The following is a 20,732-nucleotide window of genomic DNA, read 5'->3' as shown; positions in this document are numbered from 1 at the left end:
ACATGTAAAACCCAGTGGAATTGCTTCTTAGCTTCGGGAGATGGGGATGGAAAGAAAATGAATCTTGTAACCATGGAAACCTATTCTAAATCAACTAATTAAATTTAAAAAAACTTAAAGGAAGACCCAAGTTCAAATGTGACCTCAGTTACTTACTGACTAATGGACCCTGGGCAAGTCACTTCACTTCTGACTACCCATTTACCCAACTGTAAAGTGGAGATAATAGTTCATACCTCCTTGCATTATTGTGAGGAGCCAATAATATAGCATTTGTAAACCTGTTTAGAAGGGTCCCTGGCACTCAAATGGTACTTAAAAAATGCTTACTTGCTTCCTTCCTCCCCTCTATTATGTTTTGCAAGCTTAGTTCACAAAGGGCTGGATGGCTTTTCACTGAAAACCTATCGACTATTAGCCAATACATTCTTTACACAGCTGGGGAGTTTCTAAAGTGCTTTACAGTATAGCTCTGCTTTGTCATCTACAAAGTCCATGGTTCCTCCCAAACTCTTTACAGTTCCCCCAAGTTCTTTGTCATTCATTATGCCCTTCTAGAAACCCCTTCAACATCAGCAAAGAAAGCATAGAAGTCTCAACCTTATCTTGGAGTCAGCAGAGGGATCTGTGGAGGGGGGCAGAGCCTGGGGATGAACCCAGGGTCCCTTCCTCCCAGTGGAGTTGAGGATGCTCTCCCTAGAGATAGCACACACACACAATGAGAAGCTCTTACCAAGTGGAGCCAGAGACCCCCGCAAGGTATGTGACCAGGTCCAGGAGCTCCACGTTGCTCAGCTCACTAAGGATGCCTTGGCAGGCTATGGCGGCCCTCAGGCCCCCGCCAGAGACCAGGACAGAAACCACAGGAGCCTAGGCACAATGGAGAGAGGGGTGAAGGTGGCTTGTGAGAGAGGGAAGTGTTACACCAGGAGAGAGGAGTGGCTTCACATTTGGGTAAGGCATAACGCAAGCTCCACTCTAGGAGGTAGGAAGAGAGTGATGATTCCCAACCTTGGAAAAGAGGAGAAAGAGATAGAATTCCCACTGAAAGGAGGTGGGGAAAGGTTGATGAATTTGCTTCTGAGAAAGAAGAGAGCCTACAAGAATGCCACCAGGAAAGGAAGGAACAAAGGTTCACACCCTGGAAGAGATCAAGCAAACAGGAAATGGAAGGAGGGAAAGACTGCAATTGAGTCCCATCAAGTATCCCCTTCAGGAAAACCCAAAGAACATCCCGGACGGACGCTCCTGGGTCCTGCCCAGACCTCCAGGGCAGCCCCATACCTTGTTGGCATTAAGGCCCAAGTTCCTCAAGGTTGTCAAGACTAGCTCCTTCCGCTTTTTCACTGCTGCTTTCTCTTCCTCTGAGATTCCAGAACGGATATGGATGTCAGAACTGCCCAGGATAGGAAGAGGCTCGTTACAGACAGCTCCTTGGGCCCGACTGCCCTGGAAGTCCTTCCTGCCATCAGACTGAAGCTCTTCATGATCTCAGTGCCTAGCCCTGGTCCCAGATCTGCCACCCACGGACCCGCCTGCCTGTCAACCTTCTCTGCTGTCCACTCAACCACCCCTTTTCCTGTTGGGTATCACACTTGCTTGGGACCTCCCCAACCCCTTACCTTTCATCACATTTGCCAGGGGGATTCATGGTGCCGCAGGATCCTCGCTGGAAAGACAGAGGCTAGTGGAGGCTCTTTTTAGAGGCCCAATGGTAAGACTGTCTCTCCCCACTGCCCACAGTGTTCACATAAGCAGAGACAGGAAACCCCTCGCCCTTACAGGCCCACCCCAAGAGCTACTCCCGGCATTGAAGGCTCTACTTGGCATCTCCATCCACCAGATGGGCCACCTCACCTCCATCCTCATTCCTCTGCCCCAACTTGACCCTTCACTCCAATCCCACATAAGAAGTTACCTGGCGGTACCGAGTAGCCTCAGAAACTAGGACAGTACCTGGAGTAGAGCCATGCCTGCTATCCTCACCAGCTCTTCTGATCACAGGAAGATCTGGCCTAGAAAAGAAAAACCAAGTGGGGACAAGAAGCCAGAAGCTGCCCACAGGGGTCTGTGTGTGTGTGTGTGTGTGTGGCTGAGCATTGCTCTGTCTGCTTCTCTCTCTTTCCCATCTAATTCAGTTCCTTAGATGGTCACGCCAAGTAAGTGTGAACTCAGGGGTCCCCCTCACCCCTCTGAGCCCATCTCTAGGCCCTGGATAACACAGAGGTGCACTTGGCACCTCCCTCCCTCCCTCAGCTTCAGGGTAGGGTGCCCTAGCCTCTCTTTGTCCAGTGCCCTCAGGAGGAAGACTGAGGATCTTCCCTCGGGCCCCTTGCTCATCCTTTTCTAGGCCTCCCATTCCTGCCTCCTTCCCATCATTCCTTCCAATTCTATCTATCTCGACCTCCCAGCATAACCATTTAAACCCAGGGCTAGCCTCTCCTTTTCTTTCCTACTCCCTTTGCCCAGGTGAACCCTGGCCTAGGGGGTTGCAAAACCTCCTGCTCTGTCCTGTAGCACGTCTCTTCTTCCCTCCCTCTCTTGCCTTCTTTGGTCCTCAGCTCCACCCCAGGAGCCTGGACTTAACAACTCCTAAACCCGAACAGCCCGATGTCAGAGAGAGAATCCTACACTGGGAGGATCCGCTAGGACAGGCATCTGTAAGGTTCCACCTTGGTTACCTTTGCAGCATCTTGGAAATCCATCCCCTCCTCTCCTCTGTCACTGCCCTGGTCACCTCACACTAGACCATTCTATAGCCTGCTGGAGGGTCAGCTGGGCTCAAGGCTCTCCCCACTCTAGTCCATTCTCCATTCAGCCAGCAAAGTGACCCCCTAAAGTGCACATCTGACCATGTCGCTCCTCTACACATACATTTCAGTAGCTTCCTATTACTTCTGGGTTCACATAGAAAATCCCCTGTTTGGCACTTAAATACGTTCACAGCCTGCAGGTGGAAGGAGAGCACTTCTAAGTCACGTGATGAGCAAGATGCGGAACTAGACTCTTTTTTTGGACTCCAAGCCGTTTAAAAACAGAAATTATACACCAAAGATAAAGCAACTTCAGCTGTTTCCCTGATCTAGGACACACACAGAATACCAAAAAAAGGTAAAATAAAAGAGGCATCTAAGGAGACTCAGTGGATTGAGAGCCATGCTCAGAGATGGGAGGTCCTGGGTTCAAATCTAGAAGAAAAGGGAAGAGAAAGGAAGGAAAGAAAAAAGGAAGAAAGGAAGGAAAAAGAAGGGCAGGAGGAAGCAAATCCAAGAACTGCTGCTCACTGATCTCCTTTGCACCTTCCCCCATTTCCAACAGGAAGGATGCATTACAGACCTAAGGACACAACACAAGTTTATATCAAAAACTCATCCCTAACCCCCAGTGTCCCCTCCCTCTGTCCTGTAAGGATAATTTTAGCATTGTGACTTGAAAATCTAAATTAATTTGGTAGCCATGGAAAATCCCAAATAATAAAATACCCAAGTCAGTGGGAAATTATGGTGATTTGAATTAATATAGAGACAAGGAATTAAGGAGGAGAGAGAGAGAGAGGAATGAGTTAATTTAAACTGCTCTGGCTCAGGCTGAGCCAGGCAGTAGTTAAAGGCCTTGGCCAAAGTGGCCTCCCTAAGCCCAAGGGAAAGGGAGTCAGTGTAGCAGTCCACCCCTAGCTATGGACAAGGGGAATGGTTGGTATGTGCCGATTGCCTTAAAAGAGCATGCTCAGTCTTGAGCATGCTCAGTATTGCTCATGGCTGGGAAGGCCTCTGACCCTTGACCCCAGTTTCTCCCAGGTTAGGCGGGAAAACAGGTTTCTTTGTTCTCCCCTGGTTAAGAGAAACCACACCTATGCCTTGTCATTAACCAATGAGAATCATCCCTATGTACTGTGTATATTTGCATATCAAAAACTATATTTAGCCCAGCAAGCTCCACCTTCTCTCTCTCTCTCTCTTTCAGGCTAGCTGATGGCTGTCCTTGCAGGAGCTTGGCCTCTGGCCAAGCTCCATCTTTAATCTTTCTTTATTCATCTCTCTGACCTGTGTGGTATTAAATATGGATCTCTGGACTGGTAAAAGCCTTCGGAATAGTCCTTTGATCAGAGCTTGGCTGTGGCTCATTGATAATTAGTAAAGACTCATTCTGACCACCTCATATCTCTAATTTGACTCCGTCATCCCCCTCGTGGTATCTAAAACTTCTATCCTGTCTCTACCTTCCTACCTTGTGGCTTCTCTCCCCTCTGAGAGAGCTACACATTTGGATTTCAGTCAGTTCAGAGGAAGAACTGAGCCTGGAGGATCTCCCTCGGACAGCTTCTTTGAGACAGTCTGGTGGTGAGTTATAAGACTGACTGTAGCTCTCTCAGGGAATCAGAAGTGAGCAATAAGGAAAAAAAAGGGGGGGGGGTGGAAAGTATCAATGATTCCAAGGAGAAGAAATCTTTAAGAGGAAAAACACGAACAACAGAAGGAAATGTGGCCACCAGACTTAGTCAATGAGTTCAGGCATTTATGAGTAAATGTTACAAAACATAGGAAAATCCATCCCTTGATGACACAAAGAACTTTGTGGAATCTGAGGAGAACATGGAACCATGGCAAACTATTCTTGAGTGGCTTAAAAGAGAAATAAGAATCATGGAAGCAGAATCTCTGTCTTGCCTAGAAAAATATAATGAGCAGAACAGAAAACTTGAATCTGCAATGGCAAGCCTCACCAAAGAAACAAAAAAAGAAAATAGATTGGAGATACAAATACTCAGAAATGAAAGAATCAAGGAAAAGCAAAAAAACAAAACTATTAAAAGAAAATATGCTCCCTATGCACAAAACATATGGATCTCAAAGAGAGAAAGATTGAGAAGAGGCAGAAAGGAAGGGCTTCCTCTGGAGAGGAAAGGGTTTACACCCATGAATGCCCCAATGAATGAAAAGAGATAAGAGCTTTCTACTAGACGAGGACTGGGGCATTTGGCACCCAAAAAGTCTACTTGTCCTGGGAATTGGGATCCCAGGAGTAACTGACACCAAGAGGAATCAATGAGTGTGGTCACAGGGGAAAGATTTCCAGGAAAATGTAGGGGGGAGGTCAACAGGAAAGGAGTCTGATGGATCAGTCAGTTGGAAGTGTCCAACTATGGGACAAAGCCCTCTCCAGTACCTGCAATAATTGCCTTTGTTCTGAGAGTGAGGCACAATGGACAAGGGGAATCCATGGGACAAGGTCTACAAGACTGTGGCAGAAAGCACCTAGTATGCAGAGCCGAGGATGGATACCTTGGAGGCTTTGATTACCTGGAGAATATAAGGGAAGAGAGGCCAGATGATTATAGGGGTCAGGAGTCAGAGAAGGAGCGTCTACAGTAAAGAGAAAGAAAAGATGAGTAATGAAGAGAGTGAAAGAAATCCTTTGCAAGGGGGCACAGAAAGTGAAATTTGTAAAATCTAATAAGCGGGTGAAGGGGAGAAGAGGAAAAGAGAACGGACCTGAGTGAGGGGAAAAAAGAAGGGAGAGAAACGTAAACCCAGAAAAAAGCAGAGAGGAACAAGCAAAAGGGAAAGGGGTAACAAATGAGGAGAGGGCACCAGCGATTAGGGGGAAGAAGAGGAACAATCTTAAAAAAGATCATAGTAACTGAAGGAACATAATACTGTGCTTACAGCCCAACGTCACACAGTTACGCAATGTCTGAGACTAGATTTGAATCCAGGACCTCCCTTCTTTAGGCCTGGCCCTCAACCCACTGAGTCCCCCAGCTGCCCACTCAGGCATTCTCCAGTCCAACTCCCTGCTCACAACCCCCACCCATGTTTTTACCAAGAGACAATTCGCTCAAAGCAAAGACATTTAATGAAATGACACAGTAGAAAAGTAGCAACCAAACACAGCTTCCATGAGCCTGGGGCATGTCTTCCCCTGCCTGCACGAAGGGTTGGCAGAGAGATGGGCACACGTAGTCATCCGCTATTTATTAAGCACCTTTTATGGACTGCCCTGCGTGTGCCAAGCCTGGCCTCGAGGAGTCACAGACCAAAGGGGGAGACTGTGTACAGGCAAAGTACAGACAGGCTAAACTGGAGATGAGCACTGAGAGGCTGGCAGAGGGGCAACTTACCCTCTGGAGACTGTAGGACCTCGGATGCCCTTCTGGGGCACTATTCCAGGTCAGTCTGCTGTGGATGCTGCCTTCTTCACTGCCTCCAGCTTAAGTTAGGGAAGGACCAAAAGGCGAGCAATCACACCCCGGAAGTTAGCTATGACGTCCTCCCTCCGAATCTGCCCAACAGGAATGGCTCTGTCCAATGTTTCCTAAACTCCCACCTTTGCAGAGCAGGCTAGAAACAGTGGTTCCTATGGGCCTTCCAATGACCCAAGAACTCTAGCTTCCCAGCTTTTACGCTCCAAGTTTCCCTAACCTAGAAGTGGAAATTCGTGGGTGCAGAAAAGCCCCAACAAGGCCAAAGGACAAGGTCGTTGTCAGTCTCTTAGCGACTTGAAGACTTTTCCCTCCATCCATTATGCAAATGCAGACACAATCTGAGAAATATTCCTATGCCAGGGAATACATATTGGCCTGTTTCCTGCTCAGCCACTTCCTGGGAGTTTTTCACATGCAAATTTCATCCCTCAAAGGCCAAACCAGGCTATGTCGGAAAGGAATCTTGTCCTACATGATTGAAAATATATAGGGAACAAAAAATCTTTTGTTCATCAAACTTGCACTCTGGGAGACTTGGGTCCAAACAGGGCTTCAGACATTCATTCTGTGACTTTGACCAAGTCATTTCCTTTCTCTGCATCATTTCCTTCATCCATCCAAGGAGGGGATTGAACTCATGACCGCTAGGTTCCTTTCTGGTTCTAGAACTACGATCCCAGCTTCCTGAGATTGTATGAAGGGAAGCCAGTTCATTTACAGTCTAGAGAATTGTTCAGGACAGTTAAGAGTTAAATCAGAGGATCATGCTTGAGTGGCATGTTTGTTCTTTTTATGATAACTTGCCCAAGAGAGTGAGGGAGAGAGGGAGAGGGAGGGGGGGAGAGAGAGAGAGAGAGAGAGGGAGAAAGAGGGAGTGAGAAGGAGGGAGAGAGGAGGGGAAAGAGAGAGGGAAGGAGAGAGAGAGAGAGAGAGAGAGAGAGAGAGAGAGAGAGAGAGAGAGAGAGAGAGAGAGAGAGAGAGAGAGAGAGAGAGAGAGAGGGGGGGGGGGGAGGGAGGGAGAGAGAGAGAGGGAGGGAGGGAGGGAGGGAGGGAGGGAGGGAGAGAGAAGGAGGGAGAGGGGAGAAGGAGAGAGAGGGAGAGAGGGAGAAGGAGGGAGAAAGAAGGAGGGAGAGAGGAGGGGAAAGAGAGAGGGAAGGAGAGAGAGAGAGAGAAGGAGGGAGAGGGGGGAAGGAGAGAGAGGGAGAAGGAGAGAGTAGGGGAAAGAGAGAGGGAAAGACAGAGAAAGAGAGAGGGAGGGAGGGAGGGAGAGAGAAGGAGGGAGAGGGGAGAAGGAGAGAGAGGGAGCAGGAGGGAGAATGAAGGAGGGAGAGAGGAGGGGAAAGAGAGAGGGAAGGAGAGAGAGATACAGACAGAGGGAGAGGGGGGAAGGAGAGAGAGGGAGAGAGGGAGAAGGAGGGAGAGAGGAGGGGAAAGAGAGAGGGAAGGGGAGAGAGAGAGAGAGAGAGAGAGAGAGAGAGAGAGAGAGAGAGAGAGAGAGAGAGAGAGAGAGAGAAGGAGGGAGAGGGGGAAGGAGAGAGAGGGAGAGAAGGAGAGAGAGGGAGAGAGAAAGAAGGAGCGAGAGAGAGAGGGAGGAAGAGACAGAGAGAGAGAGAGAGAAGAAGGGAGGGGGGAAGGAGAGAGAGGGAGAGAGAGAGAAGGAGGGAGAGAGAGAGGGAAGAAGAGACAGAGAGAGAGAGAGAGATCATTCAAGTCCTTGAAGAGCTAGTTCTTATCTCAAGAAGGACACACCTAAATCAGTTATGGCATGAGTCAGACTCTTTTCTCCCTTCTTTGTCCCATCAACTAATTACCATGCTCATAAAATGTAAGTCTGGAAAGAGAGGTAAAAAATCATACCCCAGAACTCCCCACAGTTGATAGAGCATCCCTAACAAAAGTCACATATGGAACGTTTCATGCACAAAAGCACAAAGTTGGGAAGATATCTGTAGAGGTTCCATTGATTCCACCCCAATGTGGATGCAGATTGTAGGTCCCCATCATCTCCCACTGTCTTCAATCGTCTGAGGCTTTAGTGAGTTTTAAAAAATGTCCATGAATACATCTCAGTTGGACATTTAAGTCTGATTTGTGAGTGTCCTTTTTCTTTCCCTGGTGAGCAGCTGACCTACTGCATGTTCAATCCATCATTTGCACAGGTCTACTCTGCCAAATGTAAGCGATGGAATGGGTAAGGTAACTGGATCCACTGGCCTATTTTTCAAGCTCCTAAAAAACAAAGAAGATTTGAACTTTTCAGGGGAAAGGACCTGGACTCAAAATTTTAATTTCTGTAAGTCATGAATACTGCCTTCAAGAAGATAGTTGGGGGGGGGGGGTGCAGCTGGGTGGCTCAGGCGATTGAGAGCCAGGCCTAGAGATGGGAGGTCCTAGGTTCAAATCTGGCCTCAGACACTTCCTAGCTGTATGACCCTGGGCAAGTCACTTAACCCCCATTGCCTAGTCCTTACCACTCTTCTGCCTTGGAGCCAATACACAGTATTGATGTAGGGCTTTAAAAGAAGAAAGTTGGAAGATAAATAGTAAGCATTATAGGAAAACATGGAATTGACTCTTACTAGATCGGAAAAACTGATGGGAAAAGGCAAAATTAACAATAATCCCTTACCCAAGGAGGAATACTTCTGTTTAATCAAAGGCTTCATACTGGCTGCAAAGAGTCTGCACCAGAAGGAAACCTCAGCTTGGCTGAAGAGCCATTGGGTCAAAGCTGTGGGGCTTGAATAAAACCCACAAGGTCCTTTGGAAGTGGGCGTTTGAGTCCAGTCAGACCTCTCCAGGGGAACTGGCTGTTTGACCATGATAACTCGACAGACTCCACCCTGGCCAACCCAGCTAGAAAACCAAGATAAGAAGATGCTCTCTGCCATCCACCTCCCAACAGATCCCATAAGATGGAGAAATAGCTGACCCTGAAAAGGGCCAACTGGAGAAAGGTCAACACGCAGACTGTGATGTTCACTATTTCTTGGAAAAGTCATGAGCAACAGTTGCCACAAAGAGGAAGCCAAAAGAGCCAGAGAGGACCTCAGCAAGCTGAGATGTCGATACTGTATGAAATGCACAGAAAAGATTTGAGCCGCCTTTTGGTACAGTTCATCTACTCATGTCATGCTAGTGGGATAATGAGAGGATATTTGTAAAAACCATTCAACACGCTGCCTGGTATAGGGGAGGCACTACATGAATCCTGTGACAAGGAAATCACTTTAAAAGACTGATATATATTAATTTAAGGTCACCAAGGAATTCAACTATGTAATTCCTAAATGAAAACTCAAGTCAGCCGTCAACCTTTTATGGAGTTTAATTACAAACAGGAGGAAGAAAGGTATTAGAGAGAGAGAGAGAGAGAGAGGGAGAGAGAAAGGGGAGAGAAGGGAATAGGGCTTAAATATCCCCTCTGTTTAGGCTGGGCCAAAAGACCCAAGCCCTTAGATAGCTGGGGCAAAGAAAGGAGATCAGTCCCTATTACTCACGTGACCAAAATGGAGAAACTGTCTCAGCGGCCTCCACCTCCAGCTTCCTTCAAAGCAAGCTCCTCAGAGCACAACCTCTCAGAGCAAAAACCTCTCCAACCCTCTCCCAGTCCTCAGACCCCACTATCTTTAAGGAAACCATCCAAGTTCCCTCCCCTCAGTTCTCACATCTACCAATCACTGTCCATGTCTTCCCTGTGCCAATGGTGGCTCTAGCTTAACCCAGGACCGCCCAGAGGTCTGTGGCTTTGCACATGTCTGTTGAAGGTCATATTCTCAAATAATTAAATCTTGATCCTTTGCTGCAGCCCTTCCTAAATCCTGTTACCCTGAGTAGGGTGGAGATTGGAATAATTAAATTTTGATCTATGCTGCAGCCCTTTCCATTGTTCAGCAAAAGGTTTCTGTCCTAAAGTAATCTTAAGAAGGGAGGAGGAGGAACCTCCCTTGCCAATGGGGTTCACATTCCAATGGTGAAATTTCCAACATTCACAAGTCTAAGAAATTTTAAGGTTTACAATCCTCCCTTCCTTTCCGTCTTTATCAAATGTCATTCAAACTAATGGATTACAAAACTTTTGTTGGCCGCAGATTGTATTATATTGAAGTAAGTGGGGCATCAGTTTAGCAACATTATTTGGCAGCTGTGTGACCCTGGGCAAGTCACTTAACCCCATTTGCCTAACCTTGGTTTTCTGTCTTACAGTTCTTACTAAATATGTATACATACATATATATATATACATATATATATACATATTTAATTTAGTACCTAATTGTCTCCAAAATTAAAATGAGTTCTACTCCCCAAAGCACATAAACCTAAATTTTTTTCTATCCCATCAATCTAACATCCTTCCAAAGAAAGGGTGAGAGAAATGTTGGTAAAGCTCCAAGATCCAATTACAAAACAAAATTAAGCACTTCTAACTGAAATCTTTGTGGCCACAATGATGCAGAAATTAAGATCTTGGCTCAGCTTAAGGAAAGGCTTCTTAACAATTAGTTATCCCAAAGTGGAATAGGATCTTCTGGAAGGTAGAACATTTCCCTTTCCCTGGAAGTCCTCAAGCCAAGGCTGAATAATGCTGGCCAAGTGTGGGCTGGGCTAAGAGCCTCTGAAGTGTGAACCTTAAAGATTCCCAGACCCTACTTCATAAGGTTGGGTTAAGACCATTCCCCATTGGGACCATTTCCCATTTGGGCAGTGAAGGTACTTGATCAGGAATGTGAGAACTCTACTTCACCATCCTTAAGCATGCCTTAGGGGGAGATAAAGTTGTAAACTCTTTGCTGAACAATGAAAAGTACTTAAACCCATACTTATAGTAAGTCAAAAAGTTCTTAAGCTGTGCCTATTTTTGGATCTAATACGAAAGGGTGCTAAGTACCTATAAGGGTCAGGCAACTTGTGAACTTATAAGGAGCAAAGAGGTGAGAAACTTACTCAGAGATTCTAGTCTACTCAGGTGTGAATTACTCAAAAGATTAGTCTTCTTAGGTGTGAACTAAGAATGGTCTGTCCTTTGGAAAACGTCTAGTGTGATTGGTAGATGGGAGAACTTAGGGGAGGTGACATAGGAGAAAATTCCCTTTATAAGGAGATGACAATCTCCTAAAGAAAAACAGTCTCTTGAGACAGTCTCTTGAAGACAGTCTGAAGGAGGCTGACTCTGGCTGGAACTCCCTCTGACGAGACTCTGTCCCTCTGAATCCTTGCTTGGACAGATCTTGTGGTGAGTATTAAAAGACTGACTGATCCCTCTCTTCAGAGGCTGGCTCATGCCGGCCTAGGCTGGTATAGCCCTTTTCTCATTATTTCCTTTTTCTCTCTCTCTTTAATTCCTCATTTGTATTCATTAAAATCTCTATAAAACCCAGCTGACTTGGGTATATTTTAATAATTGGGACTTTTTCCCTGGCAACCACTTTATTTTTAATATAAACATCTTTGCGGTCACAATTTACTCATCCACTCTTATATCTACTACAATTTAAGTCTTCCACTATTTTAATCACTACAGTTTATGACAACCAAATATTTTAACTCTTACAGAAGGCTTTCGGTCAGTCCTGCGTAGATCTCAGATTCTGGGATTCTAAGGATTCTTTATTTTTTTTTTAATTTTGTTTAATTAGATGATTTAGAATATATTTCCATGGTTACAAGACTCATGTTCTTTCCCTCCCCTCCTCCCACCCCCTTCCCATATCTGACACACAATTCCACTGGGTTTAACATGTGTCGTTAATAAAGACCCATTTCCATATTATTGATATTTGCACTAGAGTAATCACTTAGAGTCAACATCCCCAATCATAGCCTCATCAAACCATGTGATCAAGCAGTTGTTTTTCTGCTGTGTTTCTGCTCCCACAGTTCTTTCTCTGAATGTGGATGGTGTTCTTTTTCATAGGTCTCTCAGAATTGTCCTGGATCATGCATTGCTGCTAGTAGAGAACTTCTAAGGGTTTTTTTAAAGGATGAAAACAACTACTCATTCAAATGACTAGTATGAAGAACCCAGTCCAAACTGGTGGAAACCCAGAAAGATAACAAAAGACCCTCCCTTGCTTCTTGTCTCCAATCCTTAGCATCATGCTTGGCATATAAAGTAAATATTTGTTCATTGACTTGAAAAGTTGGGCAGTATTGGGGCCAGGATCATTTGATTAAAGCAAACAAATGGGCCTGCCACACTTAAAGCTAGTAATAATGTGCCATGCCCTGATACTTCATATCGCCACTGAATCTATTCAATCATAAGCCTTAAACTAAGAGTTCGAAAGCCCTCACCTCATATAGATGTCCTGGAGAACCATTTAATGAACTAAAAGGATCTTGAACAGAAAATGGAAACTCAATAAGTACTTTACAAATTCTGTAAACTCTTCATGAGTGATCTGTAATTAGTCAGCCAGTCTAGAACCCAGTTGACTGGAGGGTCTAGTAACTTAGGGTAAAAGCCTTCCAGTTCAAGATCAAATGAGAGAATATTTGTAAAGTGCTTACCTCAGTGCCTGGCGCACAGTAGGCATGAAGTAAATGTTTATTCTCTTATTCCCATTATATATTCACAAAGCAATCTCAGAAAATTTGCTATTGTTGACTTTAAAGAATGGGCAAAATACAATGAAAAAAGAATCCACAAGATCCCCACAGGGCCAAAATTTAAGATGTTAAAATAAGGACAAAAAATTATTAAGCTGTCTGAATAAGTGAAGAAACCACTTACCAAACAAATACATGAGAATCACAAAATTTTTTTAAACCCTTACCATCTGTCATGGAATCAATACTGTGCATTGGTTCCAAGGCAAAAGAATAAGGGGTAGGCAGTTGTGAGATTTAAAATGGTTGAGGTCTTAAACAGTAGTGAGTTAAAATGGTGGAAGATATAAATTGTGATAGATATAAGAGAGGGTGAGTAAATTTGACCGCAGAAATATGTTTCACTACAGTGTCTTGGGTTTTAAATCAAATATAAGGTGGTCGCCAGGGAAATATTCCCAATTATTCAAATACCCAAGTCAACTGGGTTTTATAGAGATTTTAATTAACAATACAATGAGTAATCAAAGAAAGAGAGAGAGAGTAAGAAAGGAAAAAGTATGAAGGGCCTCAAGCCAATATGGCCTAGACCTGAGTCTTAAGAGAGAAATCAGTCAGTTTTCAAACACTCACCACAAGGTCTGACTAAACAAGGATTCTAGTGACACCAGGCCAGCTCTATCTCAGCTTAGTTCACCAGAGAGCCGTTCAGCCAGAGACTGTTCCAAAGGGCCTCTCTCCAGAGCCTCCAAGGGACAGAGTCCCCTTAGAGGAGCTCCAGGGAGACCTCCTTAGAGATTGTCCTCCAAGAACTTCCATTCTCCAGAGCCTCTCTCAAGAGATTCTTCCCAAGCTGTCCTCATCAGAGATCCTCCAGAAGGATTTCTCCAAAAGGATATATCCCTCAAGAGATTCTGCTTTTTCTTATATAGGGGTTTTTCTCCCAAGTCACTTCCCCTAAGTCTCTACATCTACCAATCACTGTAGACGCTTTCCAAAGGACTGCCCATCTGAATCCCTGCTAAGTCAATCAAGATCCTCAGTAAGTCTGAACTAGAGAAAACACAGCTGAGTCAACTAATCTCATAAGACAAAACTTTCCTGACCCTTTTAGGTACCTAGCATCCCATTGTATCAATTCTAAAAACAAGCCTGGCTCAAAGAACTCCCTGCCCCACCATAAGCATGGATCCAAGTACTTTCATTGTTTAGCAAGGAGTTTTCTCCCCTAAAGCAGTCTTAAGTATGGGTGGAGTAGAGGTCCTCCCACTTCTGATCCTGGCGAGTTCTCACATAAAAATGGGGGATGTTTCTCAGTAGGGAATTTGTTCCAATTAAGAATTCCCTGATGGGAAAATTTTTAACATTCACAAGTCTGAGAGATTTCAAGATTTACACAGTGGGGGAGTTAAGTGACTTGCCCAGGGTCACACAGCTAGGGAATGTTTACAATTTTTGGGGAAATCACAGAAGAATCACAGAAACTGGAAATATAATATTGAGAATATGAAGTAATCTGCACCATTGGTCCAGAAGGTATCTACTCAGACAAAGTTTGGAATGCTTTGTGAAGTCAGAAAGTAAATATTTTAGAGGCAAACAGGCTGTGGAAAGTTTACAAAAACATTCACTCTTCCTCCCCTTCCCAATCAAAAACATCCAGTGATTCCCCAGGGCTTTTAGGTTAACATACATCCTATTTCGTCTGGCATCAAAAGCTTCCATGATCTGGCTCCCTTAATTTATTCTCTATTCTAGTCAAAATGACCTTCTAACTGTTCTTCACAAAGCAACATCTCATATCCAACCTCCAGACCTTTGTCCAAGTGGTGCCCACATCAGAAATGCATCCCTTCTTACCTTTGCCAAAGGAGCTGTATTTTCCTTTAATTATGGCTTAAGTGTCACCTCCTCGATGTAGAATAAGGACAGACTACACTATACCCAGAGCCTGAAGCCAGCACTCTTGTCAGAGCCACAGCGACAGAAAGGACCAGAAACCAGTGGGTTATTAACCAGGGAGGAAGACAATGAAGTGCTTACGCAGCCTGTGCTAGGGGGGCCTCCAAGAGTCATGAAAGCAAAGTCGAACATCTAGTCAGGACCTGTCAGAGCCACCTCCAGAGTCAAAGCCAATTCCTGCTTGGTGATTGTGCAAGAAAAAGAAAAAATATTCAGGACCGAAAGAACCAGGAGGCTGATGCTGGCAGATAGCACAATAGAGGCAGCAAAATGTCCATTGAAGAGGAGATAGATTAAGGCAGGAACTGAGGGAGGGAGGGGGTGGAGAGAGACCTTGACTCAAAGTCCCAATCTAGAAATGGAGTTTGGAGACATGACTAAATAGAGGAAAACTTTGAATATGATGGGGGGAAATGCTGTGGGTTAAAGAATACCAAGAGGTAAACCCAGAAGAAATTAAGTACACCAAAAGTGCAAGTAGCCTCCGAAAACGGAATGGCTTGACCACAAGAGAAGATGGAAGAAATGACATTTTAATGGAATTATTAGAGCCGCTGAGGAAAAAAATTAGGTGAATAAATGGCTTAGAACAGAAAGTGGAAACCGTATCCAGATACTGAACCCATTGAAAAATGGAATGAAAACCAAAACTAAAGAAGAAGAAGAAATACTAGAACAAAGACAATAGCCTGAAAAATGAAAAAATCATATGCATTATATACTATTAAAAATGGCCTGGAATTTAACCGTCATTAGTACATCCAAAAATTATAACAAAACAAGAAACCTGGCTCCCATTTTCCAAGCAAACATAAAAGAACTATATTCCAGATACTATTTATATTCCAGATGATATTTATAATATTATATAATATTCCAGTATCTGGATTCCAGATAATATATTCCAGAACAGTAATGACTGAAAGGCGATGTGAAAATAGGACAAACCTATCAATGAGCTTCTCAATCACCAAACTGAAAATATTCTGGAATGTCAGTCAAAATCCAAAGCTTCCAGGCCAAAGAAATCAAAACTGCAAACAACGAGTAAGAAAGAGTTCAAGTGCAAAGCAATATCACAGTCAGGTTCACATAAGACTCCACCCTAACTACTATAAGGAGGAAATGTTGGGATACAATATTCTTAAAGGAAAAATACTTAAAACCAAAAATAACATGTCCTGAAAAAACAAATATACTTCCATGGGGGGACAAGCCACTTTAATGGTCAGCTTGTAGGCAAATTAGCTCAAAGCAAAGATACTTGCTGAGACAGCATTATAAGAAAAGTGGCTACAAAACATTTACCTATAAATTTGGGGCACTCTCTCTCACAAATGCATAAAAAGTCATTGGGAAGAGAGTGGAGCCATTCATAGAATACATTAGTAGAGAGGAATGCAGGTAGTTTACACACAGGACTAAATAAACCAGCACCTCCAGCATTACAAATCCCTGATATCCTTATTTTCTTGTGCTATTATCATACTGTTCCCTTAATATCCTAGGAGAACTCTCAAGGCCTGGTGCCAACTAAATCACTCAAGGTTTCAGGAGTTTTCTCAAAGAAATAGATTTTTTTTAAGTTCAAAGAGGAGAGAGAAGGGCAATCACAAAGGAAAGTTCTTATCCTTGATAAAAAGGGAACTCCAATGTAGAGTAATCAACAAAGGCATTAATAATAGGCAGAAAAACTGTTTAGAATGGTCATTGTTATGTTTGGATGAATAAAGATTATTTTTAAAAGAATAAGAAGAAAAAAATGTATATTTCTTTCTAAGAAAATGATCAAAGAAAAAAATAATCCTAACAATATTATCACTAAATACAAATGGGCTAAGCTCTCCTAATAAAATGTAAGAGAATGACAAATAGATTTAAAATCATACACCAAAAATATGCTACTTAATGGAAACACATTTAACTAAGAAGGCTCTAAAAAGAATCAAAATGAAAGGGCAGTGGGCCAAGATTTCTGGAAAACAATTTGGAATTATGGGAAAAGTCACTAAACTTTGCCTCTGACCCAGAGATTCTACTGCTAGGAATATACCCCAAGTAGATCAAAGAAGAATTTTATACATTCCAAAATATTCATAGCAGCACTCTTTTTTTTCTAGTAGCATCTACTACAAAGTAGATTCCCATTGATTGAGGAATAACTAAACAAGTTAAAGTGCATGAATGGAAGGAATATTTCTGCCCTAATAAGCCATAAATATTAAGAATTTAAAGGAAGGCATTTTAAATTGATGTGAAGTATGTAGAAGTAGAAAAGCAACATACAAAATGACAACAATTTAATAGAAGGTTAATAACAGCCAAAAAAACCAACAACACACTGGATTCTGTGTAGTCTTGTTTCCAAAGAAGAGATGAGAAAATGCACCTCTCTCCTTTTGTTGGAAAAGTGAGGGAGTATGGCTGTGGAATCTTCCATACATTGTCAAATTCAGTTCACATATTCTGTGGAAAAAAACTTCCTTTTTCCTTCTCTTAAAAAAAAAGTGTTACAAGAGATGGTTCCATGGTTGAACCAGAGTAAGATACATATGGAAGTGAAACTGGCTCAAAAACAAAGAAGAGGTCAATAAAAGTGAATTTTAAAAGTAGATGCTCAAAATTAAGGATTAACCTAATTTATTTAATATTTCACAGTGAAATGGAATATGATTGAATCATAAGAAATGACAAGTTAAGGAATTCAGAAAAGCATGGAGACTTCTATGAATTTGTTCATAGTGAAATAGAGCAAAGAGAACAATATCCCAGTGATTACCATAATGTGAATGAAAAAGAATACCAAAATTAAGACCAAACTAAGTATTTGTAATGACTACCCTTGGCCATGTAAAGGAATTTGAAAAATGATTTTCACCTTTCAGTTGAGAGGAAAGAGATAATGGCTACAGACATTTTTATATACACTGCCAGCTTCAGCCACTGCATGGTTGATTTTGCTTAACAGTTTTTTTTGGTTAGAGACAGTGAGGTGGCTCAGTGAATTGAGATGGGAGGTGCTGGGTTCAAATGTGACCTCAGACACTTCCTACCTGTGTAACCCTGAGCAAGTCACTTAACTTCCATTGCCTAACCCTTTCACAGTATTGATTCCTGTTCAAACTAATTGTGGTCAGACTGATAATATATTAATTAGGTGGTTGCTAGGGATTTAATTTCTAAATCCCAAAATAAATTACTAAAGTAAATGGAATTTATGGTAGTTTATATACAATATTTACAATAGAAGGAAGATATTAAGTAATGAGAGAGAAAGTGAGAAAACTATGGCTTCTTCTTATACCAGTTAGAATTTCTAAGCCCCAGCCAGGGAAAGAGAGTCTCAAGAAGTTGGGCCTTTCCTGGAGGCTTCACACCTCCAGAAAGGCAGGGTCACTAAGTCAGCTTTTCACTCACCAAGGTAACAGTCTAAAAGAAGTCTGGGTGTTGGTCTTCCAGTCGCTCCTCCAAGTCTGGCTTCCAGTCGCTCCTCCAAGTCAGTGCCCAAATCTCCATGTGACCAAATGTCTGAATGTCCATCTTCCCTTCAGCTCCAAGTGACTGATCCTTTACTCCAAGCCTGGGTGACTGACTGTGTCTTCAGTCTTTTTTCCCCTCTATTTAAAGATCTTTTTCTCTTGTGTCACCTCCTCTAAATTTTCACATCTACCAATCACAGCAAATGCTTTTCTCCAGGACTGCCCATTCTTTAGTTCTCACCTTCTTTGGTTAGATTATATCTTTTGGGGTTACTTAAATCCTCTTTTGTTAATTTCACCTTTTGTAGTTACTTAATGCCTTTTTGTGATTAATTCACCTTTTGTAGTTACTTAATACCTTTTTGTAGTTAAAACCTAAAAACAGATTGTAGCTTACAATTCTAGCCTCACTATAAAGGAAGAGCCAAGTACCTTCATTGTTACAGTCAGGAGATAGCTAAATCCAATCTTCACATCCCAAAACTCAAGGTAAGAGTTTTTAAAAAATAATTTTTGATTGTTTGTTTCAAGGGAGGGCTCATTTGTGCAAGACGAAAGAGTGAAGCATTTCTGAAGATTAACGGTACCATGAAAACATTAAGCTTTAAATGGAAGGCTGATCCAAAATGTAAAACACTATGACCAAATTCTAGAATTTCAGAATCAGAAAAGACCTCAGCATCCACCTAGTGTAACCCCATAACAGGACAAGATTCTCTTCTACAACACACCTGACAGATAGTCATTCCCTCATTTTCTGCACTTGGCCTCCTGCAACCGTTGACTTCTTCTCCTTGATATTCTCTTCTCTCTAGGTTTTCAGGAGCCACTGTCTCCTGGTTCTCCTTGTTCTATCACCCCACTCCTCAGTCTCCTCTGCGAGATCATTTCCCAGATCATGACTTCTAACTGTAGGTGTCCCTCAGGTTCCCATCTTGGGTCCTCTTCTTCACTCCCTCTATATCACTTGATCTTCTCCACTCCAATGGATTTAATTACCATAGTTATGCTGATAATTCTCAGATCTACCCAGTCTCTCTGCTGACCTCCCATCTCCAATTACCTTTCAGACATCTTGACATAGTTATCTTAAACTCAACATGTCCAAAACTGAATTCATGATCTTTTCCCCCAGAACTCTCCATCCTCTTACCTACTCTATTGTTCTCGTACTCCCCATCTCTCTTCACCTCCTCACTGTTTCTCACCTTCCATACCCAATCTGCTACCAAGGCCTATTAGCTTCATCTTTGCAACATCTCTCAAATACTCCACCTCATTTCCTCTGATAGTGTCACTACCCTGGAACAGGTCATCATCGCATCACACCTGGACTATTACAGGAGTTTGCTGATACCTCTGCCTGCCTTGAGTCTCTCCTTATTCATAGATATTCATCTATTCAAAAATCTCTCCAATCTACCTTCTATTCAGATATTTAAGTGATTTTCCTAGAGCTCAGGTCCAACTACGTTGCTCCCACACTCAATAAATTCCAGTGGCAGAGGCAACTAGGTGACTCAGTAGATAGAAAGCCAGACCTAGAAATGAGAAGATCTAAGTTCAAATCTGACCCCCGACACTTCCTAGCTCTAGATCCTGGGCAAGTCACTTAACTATAATTGCCTAATCTTTACTACTCTTCTACCCTGCAACCAATACTCAGTATTGATTCTGAGAGAAGGTAAGGATTTAAAAGAAACAGCAGCAACAGCTCCAGTGCCTCCCTATTGCCTCCAGAATAGAATACAAAATCCTGTTTGGCATTCAAACCACTTCCACTTTTCTAGCCTTACTGTACTTTATACACTTCCTCATATGCTTTGATCCAGTATTACTGGCAGCCTGGCTATTCCATGAGCAAGGCATTCCATCTCTTGGCTCTGGATATTTTCTTTGGCTGTCCTCCATTCCTCAAATGCTTTCCCTCATCTCTGACTTTTAGTTGCCCTACATTCCTCTAGTCCCAACTAAAATCCCATCATCTACAGCAAGTCTTTTCCAACCCCTCTTAATTCTAATGCTTGTCCTCCATTTATTATTTTCCAATTATTGATCCATTATATAGCTTGTTTGTACATAGTTATTTGCTCATTGTCTCCCCCATAGGCAATAAGTTCGTTGAGGGCAATGACTTTCTTTTGTCTCTATTTGCATGCCCAGCACTTGGAATGCCTGGCACATAGTAGGTGCCCTATAACTGCCTGACTGGTTATCTCATCTTGACTTATAGACCTCCAGTACAAAGGCACACATTATCTTCTGAGACAATGTGGTCTACTTTGGGTCAGCTCCAATTGTTGGGAAGTTTCTCCTTATCTTAAAACTGAATTTACCTCTTCACATCTTTTCACTCACTAATTCTGCTTTCTGGGGACAAGCAGAATAGATCTAATCACTTTTCCCTGTGACAGTCCTTCAGATACTCAAAGACAGATCTCCTAGCCCTCCTCAGTCTTCTCTTGTCCTGACAAAATATGTCCAGATCTTCCACATGACCCTTTCATGTCATGGACTTGAGACCTTTCCCCACC

The 20,732-nt window shown here is 43.0% G+C and overlaps 1 protein-coding gene across 5 annotated transcripts in view; it reads right to left on the bottom strand.

Annotated features, from left to right (window-relative positions):
• Positions 1-15,025, bottom strand: part of LOC100030037 (cytosolic phospholipase A2 gamma-like) — a 29,609-nt gene extending 14,584 nt beyond the window's left edge. Inside the window, exons 1-5 of one of the 5 annotated variants that reach the window (XM_056796819.1) lie at positions 14,618-15,025; positions 1,919-2,015; positions 1,623-1,669; positions 1,285-1,396; positions 734-870 (exon numbers count right to left, since the gene is read on the bottom strand). In XM_056796819.1, the coding sequence (XP_056652797.1) occupies positions 734-870; positions 1,285-1,396; positions 1,623-1,651 (278 nt within the window). In that variant the 5' untranslated portion in view covers positions 1,652-1,669; positions 1,919-2,015; positions 14,618-15,025. Of the gene's footprint in view, positions 1-733; positions 871-1,284; positions 1,397-1,622; positions 1,670-1,918; positions 2,016-6,121; positions 6,257-9,705; positions 9,826-14,617 lie in introns of those variants that run through there. The other 4 variants (XM_056796817.1, XM_056796818.1, XM_056796816.1 and 1 more) reach the window with 4 other exon arrangements.
• Positions 15,026-20,732: the final 5,707 nt, after the last annotated feature.

Source organism: Monodelphis domestica, chromosome 4, assembly GCF_027887165.1.
Source record: "Monodelphis domestica isolate mMonDom1 chromosome 4, mMonDom1.pri, whole genome shotgun sequence".
NCBI classification, from domain to species: Eukaryota; Metazoa; Chordata; class Mammalia; order Didelphimorphia; family Didelphidae; genus Monodelphis; species Monodelphis domestica.
This window is presented reverse-complemented; position numbering and strand designations above follow the sequence as displayed.